Below are 17372 nucleotides of genomic sequence, written 5' to 3'. Positions count from 1 at the left end.
AAGGACAGCCTGTGAGTAGGGCTAGTGGGCACCAGCCAGGGGGGCGTGCTCGCTCCATGTGGAAAAGCTCACGGGTCTCCAGCTCTTTCCCGCAGCCCACAGTGCGCGACCCACCAGCGGAGGCAGCGGTTCCGTCGTCTCCAGCCACTGTCTCCTCCCGCTGTGAATCCTCATGCCTGTGTTACCCCTCCCTTCTTCCCTCTAAGTCCTGGCCACTACGAGAGGTCATTCCCTCAGAGGGCCTTCCTGAACGTCCCAGCCGGGGAGAGCAAGGAAGCAACCTCACGACGCCCGCGTTTTCGCTCAGCACGTGGCTTACGGCAGCGGAGCGCCGCTTCCGTACACCGTGCGGTTTCCTGGTGCACAAGACGAGGGCCAGCAGCGGCTGACGCTCGCGAAGAGCCTGCCTCACGACAGGCGTCGCTCTAAACACTTCAGTTTCATGGCCCCGACGAAAGCAGATTCATTGTTATTCCCATTTTAGAGGTGAGGAAAACTTAAGGCCCAGCAAGTGTAGGTGCAGGTCTCCAAGGTTATGCAGGTGATACCGGGCAGAATCAGGAATTGAACAGTCTGTTCTAGGTCTGGGGCCCACGTTCTTAAGCATCGCATTGTTCTGTCTCTGCGTTTGGGGGGCACAGGTGGTATGCCAGGCACTGTTCCAGGGCTTATGAACTCATTTCATCCTCACAGCAGCCCTAGAAAGTTTGCCCAGGACCATCGGTGTAAGTGGCCCAGGCAGGGTTTGGACCAGGGTCTGTTTGGCTCTGGAGCCCATGCTCCAAGCCCCCACATCACACCAGTTATGTTTGATTTTTGGTCTCCTAGAAGTCTCTGCTTTCTGTTAGACTGTACACCCCTTGAGAGCAGGGCCCGTGCGTGCTCACCCTTTTTCCCCCTTGCCTGGTAATGAGCCTGCCTCATAGTGGCTACTCAAGAGATGTGTTGTGTGAACGAGCGACCAAGGTGGTAAAGTGGGTTAGGAACCATTGAATCTTCTAAAGGTGAAATTAAAAAAGGAATAGTTTCCTTATTTTACAAATTATATAAGTGTTTTGCCTCATCATTAAAATTCCCTTGCCATCCAAGGAAAACCTGAATGAGGGAGAAGCTAGAGACAGGAGAGGGTAAAGTCCCATCGTGGGCCCCGCTTCCACCTTCATGTTTAAGATTGGAAATGCTGGCTCTAAACAAAGCCTTCCGTCACTCCATGCCCCATTCGGGATTTAGAGAACACGCTATTTAATTGTGGTCAGAGCGGGGTACGGAGGTGTCGCAGACCTTGCAAGAAAACCAGCAGCCCGTGGTTGGGGTGCCATCTGGAGACGGCAGGTGGTATTGCCACTCTTCCAGTTCTAAGCCCGGGTCGGAATTCATCTTGGAGAATGCATTTCCTGTTGAGTCACTAAAGTCCCATTTCGTAATTGTTTCTCTGACTTCATGCTTTGATCAAATCAGCAGTTGTTTTCTGTTCCTTATGTTAAACAACAACAACAACAAAACACAAGACCTGCTCTACATTCAGATAGCTAAGTTCAATTTGGAGCTGTTTTACCAATCATAAACCTTTGATTATAAAGTAATGTGTATGGGATGAAAGCAACCTATAGTGCTGGGGGTGTTCAGCAGATACCCACATTCTCCGGGGGAGGGGGCCATGGCTCAGGTCTGTTTGGTGGAGAAGAGGGGCAAGGTAGGTTTTCCTTCTGCTTTCTGTGCTCGTTCACACCTGCACTGTTGACAATTTGCTGAATGGTGAGGGTTCAGGGGAAATTAGGTGACATCCTCAACTCAGGCCCTCAAAAGGCCAGGTTTATTTTGCCGTGATTGGTGTAAGGGGTTGTAGTTAGCCTGGGCAGAATTTAGCCGTAAGAATGAACGATCACTTAATTCATGCCTTTTTCCCATTCTTCAGGATGGCAAACTTTTTCTTCTAATTTTTTGCAGGACAGCAGAACTGAGCTGAACCTTAAACACCCATCTAATCCAGATCTTTGCCTTCCACTAAGCAGTTGAAAACAGACATTGTTTGTCTCCTCCTTAAAAATCCCCAACAAAGGAAAATTCTGTTTCTCACTTGTTCCACTGTTGAGCATGATTTTTCACTGGCAAGTTCTAAATTTTTCGTGAACTAGTTCCTTAAAATGTTTTTTGGTGGTAAATTTACTTATTTGAATACATTAATACTTATTTAATACATTTTAATTTTTTAATATATTTTAAATATACAGACAATTTAAAATATATTAACATATTTAATGTGTTTTACTCTCTGTATGTAAAAAGATAATTACTTTAAACTTGAACCTTTTCACAAACTTAAGTGTTACTTAATGTCTGGTCTTCTACAGGATTCTTGGTGCTATTCGGCTTAGTTGTTACTCGGTTCTTCCTTCATAGAGGGTTTCTCTTAATCTTTTAAAACTCATGTCTTCCTCTGTCGTAGTGTCTTATTATCCCTTCCGTCTGATGTTCTTCCCATCCCCGACCCCCTCTACCAGGCAGGCACATCCCCATTTAAGATATGGTGAATATCCTGTGTGGCTTCACCAGTCAGAAGCATTTTTTAAACTGCTTCATTGAGCTACAGCTCACATACAGTTCACCCATCTAAAGTGTACAATTCGGTGGTCTCGATTTATTCACAGATACGTACAACCATCCCCAGAGACCATTTGCGAATGTTTTTCATCACCCCAGAAGGAAACCGTGTACCCATTCACTATCACTGTCCCGAAGCCCCCAGCGCTAAGCAGCCACTAATCAACTTTCTGTCTCTGTGTATTTTTCTGTCCCAGACATTTCATATACACAAAATCCTACGATATGTGGACCTAGTTTTTTTTTTACTTTGCGTAATATTTTCGAGCTTCATCCATATTGTAGCATGAATCAGTACTTAATTCCTTTTTGGGGACAAGTAATACTCCATTGTATATAGATCTATCATATTTTGTTTATCCATTTCTCAGTTGCCGGGCATTTGGGCTGTTTCCACATTTTGGCCTTTATGAGTAATGATGCTGTGAACATTCACATACGAGTTTTTGTGTAGACACATATTTTCATTGCTCTTGGGTTACCTTAGGAGTGATGTTGCTAAGCCATATAAACTCTCGTGTTTAATCACTTGAGAGCTGTCAGACTCGTTTCCAAAGCGGCTGCACCATTTTGTATCCCACCAGCAGTGTGTGGGGGCCCTGACTGTCCCACATCCTCGTCGGCACTCGGTATCTGCCTTTTGATTACAGCCGCCCGTGGGCGTGAACTGATGCTTTATTGTGGTTTAGATTTGCGTTTCCCTAATGACTAAATAATACTGAGCGTGTTTTCATGTGCCTTAAAACTAGTTGTATATCTTTCTTGAAGAAATGTCCAGATTCTTTGCCCATTTTAAAAATTGGGTTATTTTACTTTTATTGTTGATTTGTAAGAGTTCTTTATAGCTTTTCTTTCCATGTCCTTTGAAACACAAAGCTTTAAATTTCCATGAGGCCAAATTTATCTTTTGTTTCTTTGTAAGGTTTTTCTGTAGTAGATGTTACAGAACTATTACGTGTATTTTTATTTTCCAAACGTAAAACTAGAGAAATCATGATGTTTTAAACGCTGCACCATCCCAAGAGCTCTGGTGGGTGGCGTCTCTCCCCTCAAAACCCGTGGGCTCCACGAGGGCTCATCACCCCAGTGCTGCCTCTCATGGGGGCCTCGGTCGTTGTCCCTTTTTCTCTTAAGTATTTCTATATGCTTCTAGTCAGAGAGTTTTGAATTTAACAGAGAATTTAGAATAAAATGTCAACTACTGTTAAATAAAAGTGGGGACGCAGCATTTTGGAGGCCTGATGGATGTTCTGATCTTTAATATCGTACTCCATTTTAAAAACAGCTGCATAGAGTCGACGTGCGGTATTCCGCCTTTCATCCAAAGACCAGTCAGTGTGTGTTCTGTTTATGCAGAGCGCGTCTGCAAACCGGATGGTCAAGGAAGGGTGATCGTGAAAGGTCCTACCTCACGTGGATCCTCTCGCTTCCTTTCCCAACAGGTGTGGCAGATCCCAGAAAATGGACTCACCCTTTCCCTGACCGAACCTGTGGTGATTTTAGAGGGCCACTCGAAGAGAGTTGGCATCGTGGCCTGGCACCCGACTGCCCGCAACGTCCTTCTTAGCGCAGGTGGGAGCCGAGCAGTTGGGGAGGGGGCAGTAGCCAGTGCATTTTGATGTGTGCTCCACAGCTTTGAAGCAGCTCATTAGGAATCCATGCTGAGGTGCTGAGATGCGGCGGTTCTCTAGCTTGCCTGCACACCTGTGTGCGTGTGCGTGTGCGTGTGTGTGTGTGTGTGTGTGTGTGTGTGTGTGAAGGCTGCATTGGCAGTCTGACTCAAGACTTCTTGCTTAGAGAAATGAACAGATACGTGCTTACCTATAAATCCAGCAGATGCACGGCTCCTGCTGGGGCCCTTCATGGACCACAGTTTTAGTTATTCTTGATAGAGCAGGAGGATCCCTGGTGGGAGCCCTGGGTGCCAGCTCTGATGTTGTTGCCAACTTCGGGGTGGTCCTGTGAGGTAAATATCCTCCTTCCTTTAAAAAGATACTTTCATTTTTCTCCTTATTCAAGTAGTACATGTATGTTATAGAAAATATACAGAAACGAAAGGAGAAAATAAAAATCAGTTGTAATCCTGCCACCCGCCCAGAGGGAACATCATTACCATGTCTGTGTTTCACTCCACAAGGTACTTTTTTGCACATACCTGAGTGATGTCTCCCACAAAGATAGGTTCAGACACTTTACTTGTGACTTGCTTTTTGCACTTAGTGGTACACTGTAGTCCTCTCCATGTGCCATTGAATGTTCTTCCTCTGATATATTTTTTTAAATGTTTATTTATTTATTTTGAGAAAGGGCAAGTATCAGTGGGGGAGGGACAGAAAAGGGAGAGAGAGAGAGAATCCCTAGCAGGCGCAGAAGTGGACGTGGGGCTTGATCTCACAAACCGTGAGATCCTGATCCAAACCAAAATCAAGAGTCCAGCGCTCAGCTGACTGAGCTACCCAGGCTCCCCCTTTCCTATCATATTTTTAACGACCTCAGTGATAGTCCATTGTTTAGACATCTTCATTTATGTAATCAGTCCCCTATTTCTGGACATGGAGGTTTTGGCTTGTGTTTTTACGCTGCTGGACGGCACTACAGTGAACCCCCGAACCAAGATCTAGCGTTCTTGGTTTGCCACTTGAGTAGTTTCCACGTTTTACCCTGCAGGAATCTCTCTGTCTCCAGTTTGAGATTTTGTCTTTTATAGAAGCCATACAAAGGTCACAAGGGAGCGTCATGGGATGATGGAAAAGTTCTATATTTTGATTGTGATGGTGGCCACACATATGAATATATACACTTGTCAATATTTAGCACACGTATACTAAAAATGGGGGCGTTGGATTGTATGTAAATCATGCTTTCATAAAATTGACTTACAAAAAAAGAAATACTAATGTGAATGGTAGAATTTTTAAAATCTTTCCCCTCACCAGTACAAAGGAAGGGGGCAGTTGAGTTTTTAACTGGGAATAGAGGGTGTTTATAATATAATAAATTTAAAAACTTAATACCACATGTACCTGTTGAAACCAAGGACTCCTTTTCAAAACAGATGCTACTTAGAATTCTCTCCTTTTTTAAGTCACAAGTGACTATACGTGGGAACTCTCCTCATATTCAACTCAGTCCAGTAAGGAGAGAAAACAGTTGTAAAGAGGGAAGCCAGTCATGGAAAATTTCCTGCCGCCCTTCTCATTGAGGTCAAATATAGGGTACTGTCAGCAGACTCTCCCCATTCTGCCTTTTACAAGCAGAGGAGAATGGCTAATTGCTGTGTTGTGCATATTTTAAGACTACGTGATCTATCCATGGTGGCTGAAGTTACCTGTTGGCCTGTGGTGTGCAAGACAGAGGAGAGTCAAGTCTCATCCTAGGGTTTAGCTCCAGCTTTACTGTCGTACAAGTTTGTTTACAGTCTTCTACTTCTGGCCCTTAGACAGCTTGGGTGCCTGGATATCAGTGGCTAATTTTTCTGAAGTGCTTGTAAAATTGGCCTATTGGCAAGAATTTACCTTCAGGATATCCATCCCTTATTTACTTCATCCTTGAACTAATGTCCTGGAAGCAACAAATGGTGCCACTTATTACAGGGTCCTTGGGGCAGATGCTTGAAGGAAGGTGGAATTGAGGAACAGAGGGGTGTGGCTGAGCCAGCATTGTGGCCTCTTTGGGGATCAGCTTCCAAATCCACATGCCTACTTGATTACGGTTTGGGCTTCTCAGATCAGCCCCGCCTTGACCTATTTTTCTCCCCTTTTAAAGATGAGGATATGTTGTGAGCACGTGGTTGGGTCATCCTTTAATGTGAGGCCATGTTTTACAGCATCGTTGATTTGAATAACGTGCTGTGTCACATTTTTGTTGAGTGCTCTAGACAGTCATTTAAACTCTTCGTTTTTATTTCCTCCGGAAAAGAAATAAGTCGTATTCATTCTGATGTTGGTTTTACTAGAAAAGGAAACACACGATCACTCGGGGTCCATCAGCCCGTTAGCTCTTAAAAAACATAGGATTCTGTTTTCTTAGAGTTCTTTGTTTGGTTGTTACTTTTTGTGTGTTTCGTATGAAACCAAATGGAGCAAACGATGTTTTTCCTTTAATACATTTCTTTTATATGCATGTGTTTTTTGTCACTTTGGTTTTTAATTAGCGGCCAATAAAGTAGGGCCTCCCGGGGCGCCTGGGCAGCTCAGTCGGTTGAGCGTCTGACTTTGGCTCAGGTCATGATCTCGAGGTCTGTGAGTTCAGGCCCCGCATCGGGCTCTGTGCTGACAGCTCAGAGCCTGGAGCCTCCTTCAGATTCTGTGTCTCCTTCTCTCTCTGCCCCCACTCCCCACCACTCTCTGGCTGTCTCTCTCTCTCTCTCTCTCTCTCTCTCTCTCTCTCTCACTCACTCAAAAATAAACATTAAAAAAAATAAAAGTAAAATAAGGTAGGGCCTCCCCGCGATCAGCATCTTCCTGTGTCTGTGTCTCCCTGCTGTATTCCTAGTTTTCACAAGCGCGCTGCTGTATGGGTGTTTCTCATCTCTGAGGAGCATGGTTTTGTTTGCTTTCAGGCTGTGACAATGCCATCATCATCTGGAATGTGGGGACGGGGGAAGCCCTCATAAACCTGGACGATATGCACTCGGACATGATTTACAATGTAAGCTGGAACCGGAACGGCAGTCTGATCTGCACAGCTTCCAAAGACAAGAAAGTGAGAGTGATCGATCCTAGGAAGCAAGAGATTGTTGCCGTGAGTATGCGAAGGGCAGAGCCGCCCGTGTTTGTCGCACTTGGGCGAGGGCGAGCTTTGCTTGTTAAGGCAGGCGGCAGAGGCCTCGCGTCCGCTCCGTGGAGCCTAACTGCAGACGCCGGACCGTGAATCCGCACAGGCTTGTACAGGCTTCTTCCTCCCGGTCACACTTCAGAGTTGTGTATCCCACAATTTACACAAGCCGTACCTCTCCCTTGGTGACCATTTCCCACAAAGAAACAAAGTTTTTATTGGTTCACTAGAATCCTTAAGAATTTACCAGTCTAGATCAGCTAACCCAGATAGTTCACTGCGTTTCTGGCTTAGCACTGAGTATTGATTGCTTCGTTGATCCCCGCCCCTTCCTGCAACCGTTGTCAGACCACCTTACAGAGATGCCACGGGTATCTTATCAGCTTGTGTCTTAGTTTCTTCCACCCAGACTAGGCCTCAACAAGTCACCTGTCATGACAGAAGACTTTGGGACTTGAGCTGGGGTTGAAGCTGTAGGTGCTGGACCCCAGAATGTCCTGCATCTCCCCTTCTCTGGGATGTGCTGGTCCTTTGGCAGTATTACTTCTTAAGTTGGGTGACAGCCACAGCTCGTATTTGTCGAGCACTGGGGACCTGCCTGGCCCTGTGCAAAGTGCTTTCTCCACTAGAACCTTTCAGGGCTCACTACTAGTGCACTCTCAAGGAACAAATGAATAAAGGAAGGGGTTCACTGAACTAGACTTCGCTGTGTCCTGCGAAATTGGTGGAAACCATAGGGTATATCCAGTCTTCGGGTTATCCCCTGGAGAAACAGACATCTGGTAGAGTCCTTTCATGTGTTTTCTTTTTGCAGCATGGACTTGGGTTGGCAGCAGGGCATGGTGGAAAGAGTGAGGCTTTTGAGTCAACTCCTGGCAGTCTGCTTGCTCACTAGCTGAGGGACCTTGGCCAACTTACATAGTGTCTCTTTGTTTCCTCATTTTGGGAGGAGCAGTGGTTAATTCTCTCTCTCTCTCTCTCTCTCTCTCTCTCTCTCTCACACACACACACACACACACCTGGCAAACACCTGGCAATCAGGATGAATGGCATGGCGGCATGGGTTGGATTCCGTGTATAAGCCCCCACTCCACCTTTCTTTCTCGCAGTTTGAATATAATGTGCCTCTTGCTCTTTGCCTCCCAGGAGAAGGAGAAAGCACACGAAGGAGCAAGACCCATGAGAGCCATCTTTCTGGCTGACGGGAATGTCTTCACCACTGGTTTCAGCCGCATGAGTGAGCGGCAGCTGGCTCTCTGGAATCCGGTATGCCCCTTCCCAGCCTTCCCACTGGCTTATTACACTGAGCTTTCTCTTTCTGAGCAGGTCTTTGGAGGGGGGTAAGTAGATTATAGGATTCTTAGTGTAGTTTTCTGAACTCCTGTCTGCCTTAAATTGGATGTGACATGCTCATCCTCACTAGAGACTTATTGCTAAACGTATTACTAAAATGCATTCTTGACACTCCAAAGTAGTCTGTGTTGGCTGTATTTTTTACAAAGAATGCACGAAGAAACGGTGTTTTGGACTTGGGAACCAAGTTCTGAGCTTTATTTTATAAAGAATATGACCGAATGTTGAAATCAGAATAGTCATGCTTAGGAAAACATTAATAGCATAAGTGAAAAATAAACTGTATATATGGTACAATCTCAGTGTGCGTGTGTGTGTGTAAGGAAGCAGACCAAAATGGCAATTGTTTCTGCCACCCACTGGATTGTGGGATTGTGGGATTGTGGAATATGGGATGATTATTACAGTGTTTCTGTAACTTTAAAGAGCACGTATTTATGTTAAGAAAAAAAAATGTTAAAACATTTTTCATGTTTATTTTTGAGAGAAAGTGTGAGTGGGGGAGGGGCAGAGAAAGAGAGAGAGCGAGACAGACAGACAGACAGAATCCGAAGCAGGCCTCCAAGCTCTGAGCTGTCAGCACAGAGCCCGATGCGGGGCTTGAACCCACAAACCACGAGATCATGACCTGAGCCGAAGTTGGACGCTCAACCTACTGAGCCACCCATGTGCCCCAGAAAAATTTCTTTTAAAACAGAAAATAGTCACAAAAGAGAACTGTCTCATCTTTGTCATGGAATCACAGATGTGTGCGTTGATTAGGTTGTCAAATGGGCACAATTTTCAGTGGGTTGGATACCATTTAGTATCCCTTTGGTATTTACATGTATGAATATTATATATGTGCATCGTTCAGACTTGCATTATTCTAGGAAATGGCTCACTTAATAAAATAATGATTCATCTTGTAAAAATATGGGTGAATATACAAGTATATAGATAGATACAGATCTTTGTATTTTTTTCCCAGAAAAATATGCAGGAACCAATCGCTCTTCATGAAATGGACACTAGCAATGGGGTGTTGCTGCCCTTCTATGACCCTGACACCAGTATCATTTACTTATGTGGAAAGGTAAACAGTCATTTTAATGTTTTATATTCAGTTTAATCTTGTAAGAGGAGAAGTTTATCCTTCAGAGATTTAGTTGCTGGGCAATGCGTTGTATCATATTAATAGTCTAATTTAGATGATTTGTGTATGTGTCTTAAACTAAAATAAGGACGGATGTGTGTCTTGGTGTGTTTTAGGTCTTGAGCCTAGACCCTTTGAGCCTGTCATTTGCGTGGTGATAGCACACCATGTTTAGGACTCCTGAGTACGCATCCCTGAGGACAGCAGGGATGGGGCTCGGGTGTTGGGGTGAACACTGGCAGGAATGTCTTCGCTTGGGGACTCTAGTGAGAGAAAGAGGACACCCCGGTGTCTCTTCACCTCTGGTGCTGTGTGGTTGAGGATTGTAGATCCTCTCTAATGGTATCAGGAACAAGTAGCCAGTTTGCCGCATCTGATGCTGAAGTCCATTGGGTAGCCCTAGAGTGGCATTTAGGTGTTTATTTCCACGTGCCATGGACCTGTAAAGAGAATAGCGCTTTTTGGATAGGAGCTTTTAAAGGCCTCAGAGACTCTCCAGGGGGTTCTTGTTCCTGGAGTTCAGCTTCAGGGCCCTGGGCTTGAAAGTATGTGGCCCGACTAAAGTGTCAGGAGGTGACAGTTGTTATAGGAAGACCCCACACTAAAATCAAAAAGCGTACCTCCTGCCTTATGATGTCCACCTAACTACAGTGTTTGCTAGCTTTATTATTATTATTATTATTATTATTTTTTTTTTAGTGGGCAGTAACCTTAATGTTCCTTAGTCTTCTGTAGATTCAATTTTTCTTAGACTTTCTGTAGCTGAAATAAATGAATTAACAAAATTGAAGCTGTTGCTGTATTTCCCCCAAACCTGTGTAGATAGCCCCTTGCTGAGTAAAGCCAGACATGTTTCGGTTCTCATAGTTGACTGAGCGCTGCTTCACATTGTCCTACATCAGCTGCTTCGAACCCGGGATCTTGTCTGTTTCCTTGAGAGTCATTTTCAGATGTTCACAGCTGCCATAGACTGCATCAAAACCAGTAACGGGAGCGATTACCCAGATGTTAGCAACGCTAGGTGGAAAGTTATTTTCAGTACACAGAAAGTCTGTGTTTAGCTTGTTTACCATCACTTTAGATATTTACGTTATCGAAACAAGTGGAAATCATGAGAACCGAGACACTTGGAAGGGCACGATCGCATATACACACACGTTTCCCCTCCAGCAGGCAGCATTGCCTTTGCCGCTCAAGGTGGCGTAACTGTGGGACAGCTAGTTCTGCTTAGAGACACTGGCGTACGCTTCCGACCTCCAAAACCACCTGACCTTTCTAAGAAAAATTATCCTGGAATTTGATACATTGCAACAAGACAACGCTGTCTTCTGAAGTTAAGGAATACTCATGTTTTAGTGAGTTTCTTCATTATGAATGAAGAATTATTATGAACTGTGAATTAATTATTAATTAAGGATGATTAAAAACTCTTTGTTCTTAACATTTCATTCTTCTACAAATCTTACTTTTTATTATTGCTTGACTATCCGGGGTTGGCGCCCTCAGGTCTGCAAAGGACACCGTTCTGTGCCAGTCTTCGCCCTCTCCGTGGTCCCCCTAGACTTTGTCTTTTGAAGTTGAATTGCGATGCAGTTGCTGGGCCGGAGGCGTTCACATTTTTGCCCTGACTGACTTGGCGTCCGGGCTCAGTGGAGAGCCTCCAGTAGGAGGCGGAGGAGACCATTTAAAAGACATGCTAGCATTTGATGAGTGAGGGCTTTGCCAGGAAGGGCACCCATCAGATCCTCTCCCTCTGGAGAGGAAGCGAAGGTTGGCCACTGAGGCCAAGTCCCAGTCAGTGCTGGGTTGACAGGGGAGAGAGACACCACCTCATCCAGCTGCTTCAGGTAACGTTCAATGCGAAGTTTTCTCTGATTTCTTGTAGGGTGACAGCAGTATCCGCTATTTTGAGATCACAGATGAATCCCCGTATGTCCACTACCTCAACACATTCAGCAGCAAGGAGCCTCAGAGAGGGATGGGCTACATGCCCAAGAGGGGACTTGACGTTAACAAATGTGAGATCGCCAGGTAAAGAGCCGGTACCGGAAGATACGCAGGTTGTTTGTGCCCCGCGTGTTACACCAGAGCGATACAGCTGCCGGTAATGCCCTAGGGCCGCAGTCTCGTCTCCCCTCCGTTGCACTGCGGAATTGGTTTCTCATTTCCTGTCCACACTGAGAAACAGAGTTTTAGAGCAGGAAAGAACTTGCAAAATCGTGTCATGGAACCGTGCTTCAGACTGTGTGGCCCGAAGCACCAGTGACGTGGCTCAGCCAAGGCGCACTGCACACGTACTGACCTAGCGAAGCCTCCATCTCTCGTCTTCAGGCCGAGGCTGTGGCCAGTGTCCGCTAGGAGGCAAGCGGGGGCGAGCCTGCCCCTGAGATGGACCGAATAGATGGTTTTCCTGCCCGCCGTGGGGACAAACATGTTCCAAACTGGATCGTGGACCTCACGGACCCTAGATTAGAGAAGGCAGAGACCAGTAGCTGGGTGTTGGGTTAGCTTGATTTAGGAAATGCAACTATGTTATAGAATTGCTGCCTGTCTATACTACTAGGGATTTTAAAAAAATTTTGTGTTGCATAATGCCAGTGGTCTTCCCAAAGGGTAGGCTTTTTTCTCCTCCTAGTCAACAGGAGATACTCTGTGAGACTCACGAATGACTGGCCATTTAAAAACTTTTTTCTTAAGCTTTATTTATTTATTTTGGATAGAGAGGGGTAGGGGGAGATAGAAGGCCAACGCACGGGAGCAGGGGAAGGGCAGAGAGAGAGGGAGACAGAGAATCCCAAGCAGGCTCCGTGCTGTCAGCACAGAACCTGACGCAGGGCTCGAACCCACAAACCGTGAGATCATGCCCCGAGCCGAAACCGAGTCGGACGCTCAACCGACTGAGCCACCCGGGTGCCCCATGAATAACTGACCGTTTTGAGCAACAGGATGACTAGCGCCACGCTATTGGGCCGGTGACCGTACCGCACATTTGTACCACACTACATTTCTATGGACATCTGCCTACCTCTGTTGTTTTGGTCATACAGTTAAATAATGAGCACATCTTTTAAGTTAATTACTCTAAGTTTCATTTTTAAATATACTTAATTCTCTGTAGCTGGAGTAGTGAAAGAAAGATAATTCAAAATTATAGTTTAAACCAAACTCATCAAAATGTGGTTCAAAATAGATTGAATCCAAACTTGAGAGTGCTTCTGGTACTTGGGAAAGCATTTATTTTACTGTCATCTAAAAGTCAAAAACCTGTAAGCATAATCATTCAGGATACCTCCTACTTATTAAATGTTTACTGAGCATTCATTAATACATTGAGTACTTGAGCTGGACATCAAACCCAGGCCAGTTTGGTTGGTTTTTGTTTTTGTTTTTGTTTTTTACCACTCTGCTGACTGCAGAGGTTTCGTGCTTTATGTTCCTAGTCTTTCCACATTTTGGATAATTTCAAATTTTTCTTGAGTGTCAAATATGATGCGGTTTGCATAGATGCCAAAATTGTAATCCTAGGATTATCTTCTTTTCCTTTTTTTTTTTTTAAATTTTGTTTTTAACGTTTATTCATCTTTGAGAGAGAGAGAGACAGAACATGAGTGGGGGAGGGATAGAGACAGGGAGACACAGAATCCGAAGCAGGCTCCAGGCTCCAAGCTGTCAGCACAGAGCCTGACGTGGGGCTTGAACTTACCAACTGCGAGATCATGACCTGAGCCGAAGTCATACGCTCAACCAACTGAGCCACCCAGGCGCCTATCTTCTTTTCCTTTTTAAAAATCCTATTTTTGCCAACAAATGTTCAGCCACTTCTAGTTGGCAGAAGACCTGGCATCCAAATCGTGGATGCTAATCTCATGTCAGGTGTTTGTTCTCTCCTGTCTGTTGACTTGGTCATTGTTCCAGAAGAGAATCATCGGCGGTGGTGGCGTTTCCACCACGGCTGCTCAGCCCTGAAGATGGGGGTTTGACTGTCCCAGCAGCATAGACCTCAACTCCTGGTTCCTGTTTCTAGTCCACCATTTCCTAGCATAGCTCCTCTTGGCTTCTGTTTTCTCATCTGGAAAACGGGAACACAGATTGTACCTGCTCCCCCAGGGTGGATCGGCCGCGGTGCTAGGCAGAGCATGTCGTATCCCATACAGGAGAGTAATTGTTATGAAGCCTGTGACTTGGCCTCTTATTTCACTTAATACAACTTTGCCTTTATTTCCCCCTTGAAGATTCTTCAAACTTCATGAGAGAAAGTGTGAGCCTATTATCATGACGGTTCCAAGGAAAGTAAGTGCCCAGTTTCTTAGGCAAATTTGTGTTTCAAAGACTTTCACATGTCAGGTCTTTCTTCTTCTTTAACCGAGGGTTTTCCCAAACTGTCTCTTGTAGTCGGACCTTTTCCAGGATGACCTGTATCCTGACACAGCAGGGCCCGAAGCGGCGCTGGAGGCAGAGGAGTGGTTTGAGGGGAAGAATGCAGATCCAGTCCTCATCTCCTTAAAGCATGGATACATTCCTGGCAAAAACCGGGATCTCAAAGTGGTCAAGAAGAACATTCTGGATAGCAAGCCCACTGCAAATAAGAAGTGTGACCTGATCAACATCCCCAAGAAAACCCCGGACACAGCCAGTGTGGTAAGGACCCCCTGAGGTTGAGGGGTGCGGTGCGCTTGGCTGGCTCAGGGCTTTCTTTCAGTGAATGAAAACATGACTATTTCTAAGAACCTCCTTGGCCACATAACATTTTTGAGTTTGGCTCCATTAGCTATTTTTGGGGTTTTTGTTTTCGTTTTTTTGTAATGACCAGGAGAGAAGTCAGTCTATGACCATTTTTAAGAGAGTGCACAGGAGCTGCTTGGGTGTTTTCGTAAGTGTGTCTCCCCAGACCGTTCACGTCCATCTTTGATTGGGGTGGAAATGAAGCAAGAGAGCGTGGGGCCACAGATGCCGAGAAGAGGGGGTCCTGGGAGGGGAAGAGAGTGGTGCGAGGTCCAGATGTTGCTGAGTGTTCCAGAGACACAGGCGTGTGGCGACGAGTGCAACTTAGCGAAGATGATCTTGGACCTCTTGGCAAGAACCATCTGAGTGGAGCGGTGGGAGCCGAAGCCTGACATTGGGGGCCCGCACGGCCACTGGGGATGCTGCTGCCAGGAGAGCAGGGTCTAGCCAGGGAGGAGGCGGCAAGGGAACTTGGCGGGCGTGGAACAGGATCCCAGGGGCCAGAGGGAGGTCGGTGAACTGTCAGTGAGAAGGTATAAGTGGAACGAAGAGGCCAAGCGCCCGGAGGAGCTGGCACTTTGGCCATAACTAGGGAAGCCACGTCAGATGCCGTGGACTGCAGGGTTTCCAACAGGGTCCATTCCACGTGGGAGAGGCTGAGGCCTCTTTAGAAGAGTTAGCAAGCAGGGCAAGGGCTTTAGCTCCTAAGAAGGGCCCTCCCCGGGTGATGGCAGGGGCTCGGCAGCCTCCAGAAGGTCACATAGACATTACTCCTGATGGTATCGCACCGGGTGGCCAGGCTGTGGCGCAGCCGTGAAGGGACCGGTCCCTTCCCACAGTTTCTGTCCTTGAGACTGAGTCCGGGTAAGTGCACGGGCATGAGGAGCAGCGCTGCGGGACTGTGGCTCTGCTGTGGGGCGGCAGGTGGGCTGACCAGCAGCCGGGACTCTCCTATGGCCCAACTTGGTGGCGGTGCCTGGCCACATCCAAAGGGGAAAATGAGACTGCGCAACCTATACATTCTCAACTGTGGTGAACTTCGTTGAGTGCATTTTAGTCAACCTCTTACCCTCTCCCCCCTTTTTGGTTTTCTTAGCAAAATGAAGCCAAGCTGGATGAGATTTTAAAAGAGATCAAATCTATAAAAGATACAATCTGCAATCAAGACGAGCGCATTTCCAAGTTAGAACAGCAGATGGCGAAGATCGCCGCCTGAAGGTCCACCCCCCACCCCCAAAATGGGAGCAGGAACTCTTCGTGGTAGCCGGTTGTGGGCGTGGTCCCAGGGAGGGCGGAAGGGAGGCACTGCCATTTGGGGACCTTCCGTGTCAGCGGCCCGTTTCAACCAGCCACGGGCCGCATTCCAGTCAGAACTCAATTCGTCTCCCAAATTTGCAGAAACAAAATGTGATTTAAAAGCTGAGCTTTTTATCAGAAAGCTTTTTTGATGTTTTAAGTGTTACGTGACTTGTCGAACTTTTAAAAGACAAAAGTGCTACTTTTAAAATCCCAGATATTCTGAATTTTAGAAAACCGACCAATTCTGATTCAGTGTTGTGCCCAAGTACCTTTTTTCTTTTTTTTTTTATAAACAGGGACCAATGCCACATTGCTTTTTATATTTCTTTTTTTTTTTTTAACGTTGCCAAAACCAAAAGTAGCTCCCCCGCCCGCCGCCCTTGTATTTTGCTACTTTGCAGTATTTGTGTGTGGTTTTTTTTTTTTCCTCCTTAATTTGAAAGGGACAGCACTGTGTATGTTTATAAACTAAATGAAGATAAGATATTATTTTGTATACACGTTCATCCGAGAACAATCAGAGCAGTAGCCTCATGGTGCTGGCTCGTTTGCAGCACAAAACCCGGTCATCCTCATGACTGTACAGAAGGAAGACTTGAAAAATCACGTGGGTTCACGTCACCACCCCTCTCCTTTCACGGAGTCTTCTGATCAAAAAAGCTCCTATTGTATCGTCTCTTTTCTTTCCTTTCTCTTTTCTAGAAACTGGGTGGTTGTACCAGAATGGAATTTCAGTTCTTGGTTATCCTGTGCTTCAGATGATTATAATCTAACCTAAACTAGCGTGTGTTTCCGCAGTTTTGTTATACACGTAGAATCTATTGCATTGATCACTTTAAACGTCATAGTTCAGGTTTCGGTCAATACTTGACAAGGGTGCCCGGGACAGGAGGCCACAGAAGCCACTGTGGAGTGCTCCTTCTTGCCCATTTCAGCAGCCTGTCTTGCTCCTGAGTGCGGTAGGGGACTGTAGGCCGAGCAAACCTGCAGGGGGGAGTGTGCCCCCACGGGACCCTCTGCTCTCCCAGCACATCGCATGCCGACCCTGTGCTGTGCTGGAGGCAGAAATGGCTCTCTCTGCACCCCAGAGCCCCTGCCCTCCCCTCTGTGTCACAGATGCAGCCACCTCTCTCAGGGCTCCCCCAGACAGTCCTTCTGTTTTTCCTGCCTCGGCCCTCTCCACAGTCAGCTGAGATGAAGGCCAGAGGGTGCTATTGACTATTGAGACTGAGAACAGTCTAGAATGAAGCAAGACCAGGAGCACGGGCCTCTGCTGTAGCTTTAATGTGTACGAACTTGTCCCTTTGCACCCTCCACACAAACCGGCCTGCTCTGCCCCTCCAGCTCACACAGAGGCTGTGTCAAAGCGCAGAGGTTCCCCCGGATTCAGGCGCCAGCGACTGAGCTCTGAATACCTGTTCCATTCCTAGGTTAGCTAGAACTTCTCCATTTCCATGTTCTCATTTTGCATGCTTGAGGAACAAGA

General features: G+C 46.2%; 1 protein-coding gene across 2 annotated transcripts in view; it reads left to right on the top strand.

Annotated features, from left to right (window-relative positions):
* CORO1C (coronin 1C) overlaps positions 1-16665 on the top strand; it is a 74411-nt gene extending 57746 nt beyond the window's left edge. For both annotated transcript variants that reach the window (XM_053902114.1, XM_019467218.2), the window contains 8 exons: positions 4044-4173; positions 7163-7344; positions 8524-8643; positions 9701-9805; positions 11751-11896; positions 14098-14155; positions 14258-14503; positions 15684-16665. In XM_053902114.1, the coding sequence (XP_053758089.1) occupies positions 4044-4173; positions 7163-7344; positions 8524-8643; positions 9701-9805; positions 11751-11896; positions 14098-14155; positions 14258-14503; positions 15684-15803 (1107 nt within the window). In that variant the 3' untranslated portion in view covers positions 15804-16665. The remainder of the gene's footprint in view (positions 1-4043; positions 4174-7162; positions 7345-8523; positions 8644-9700; positions 9806-11750; positions 11897-14097; positions 14156-14257; positions 14504-15683) is intronic.
* Positions 16666-17372: the final 707 nt, after the last annotated feature.

This window comes from Panthera pardus, unplaced genomic scaffold (genome assembly GCF_024362965.1).
Source record: "Panthera pardus isolate Hobbes unplaced genomic scaffold, ASM2436296v1 HiC_scaffold_15, whole genome shotgun sequence".
Lineage (NCBI taxonomy): Eukaryota > Metazoa > Chordata > Mammalia > Carnivora > Felidae > Panthera > Panthera pardus.
Note: the sequence above shows the minus strand (reverse complement) of the source record. Positions and strands in the feature narration are given on the sequence as shown.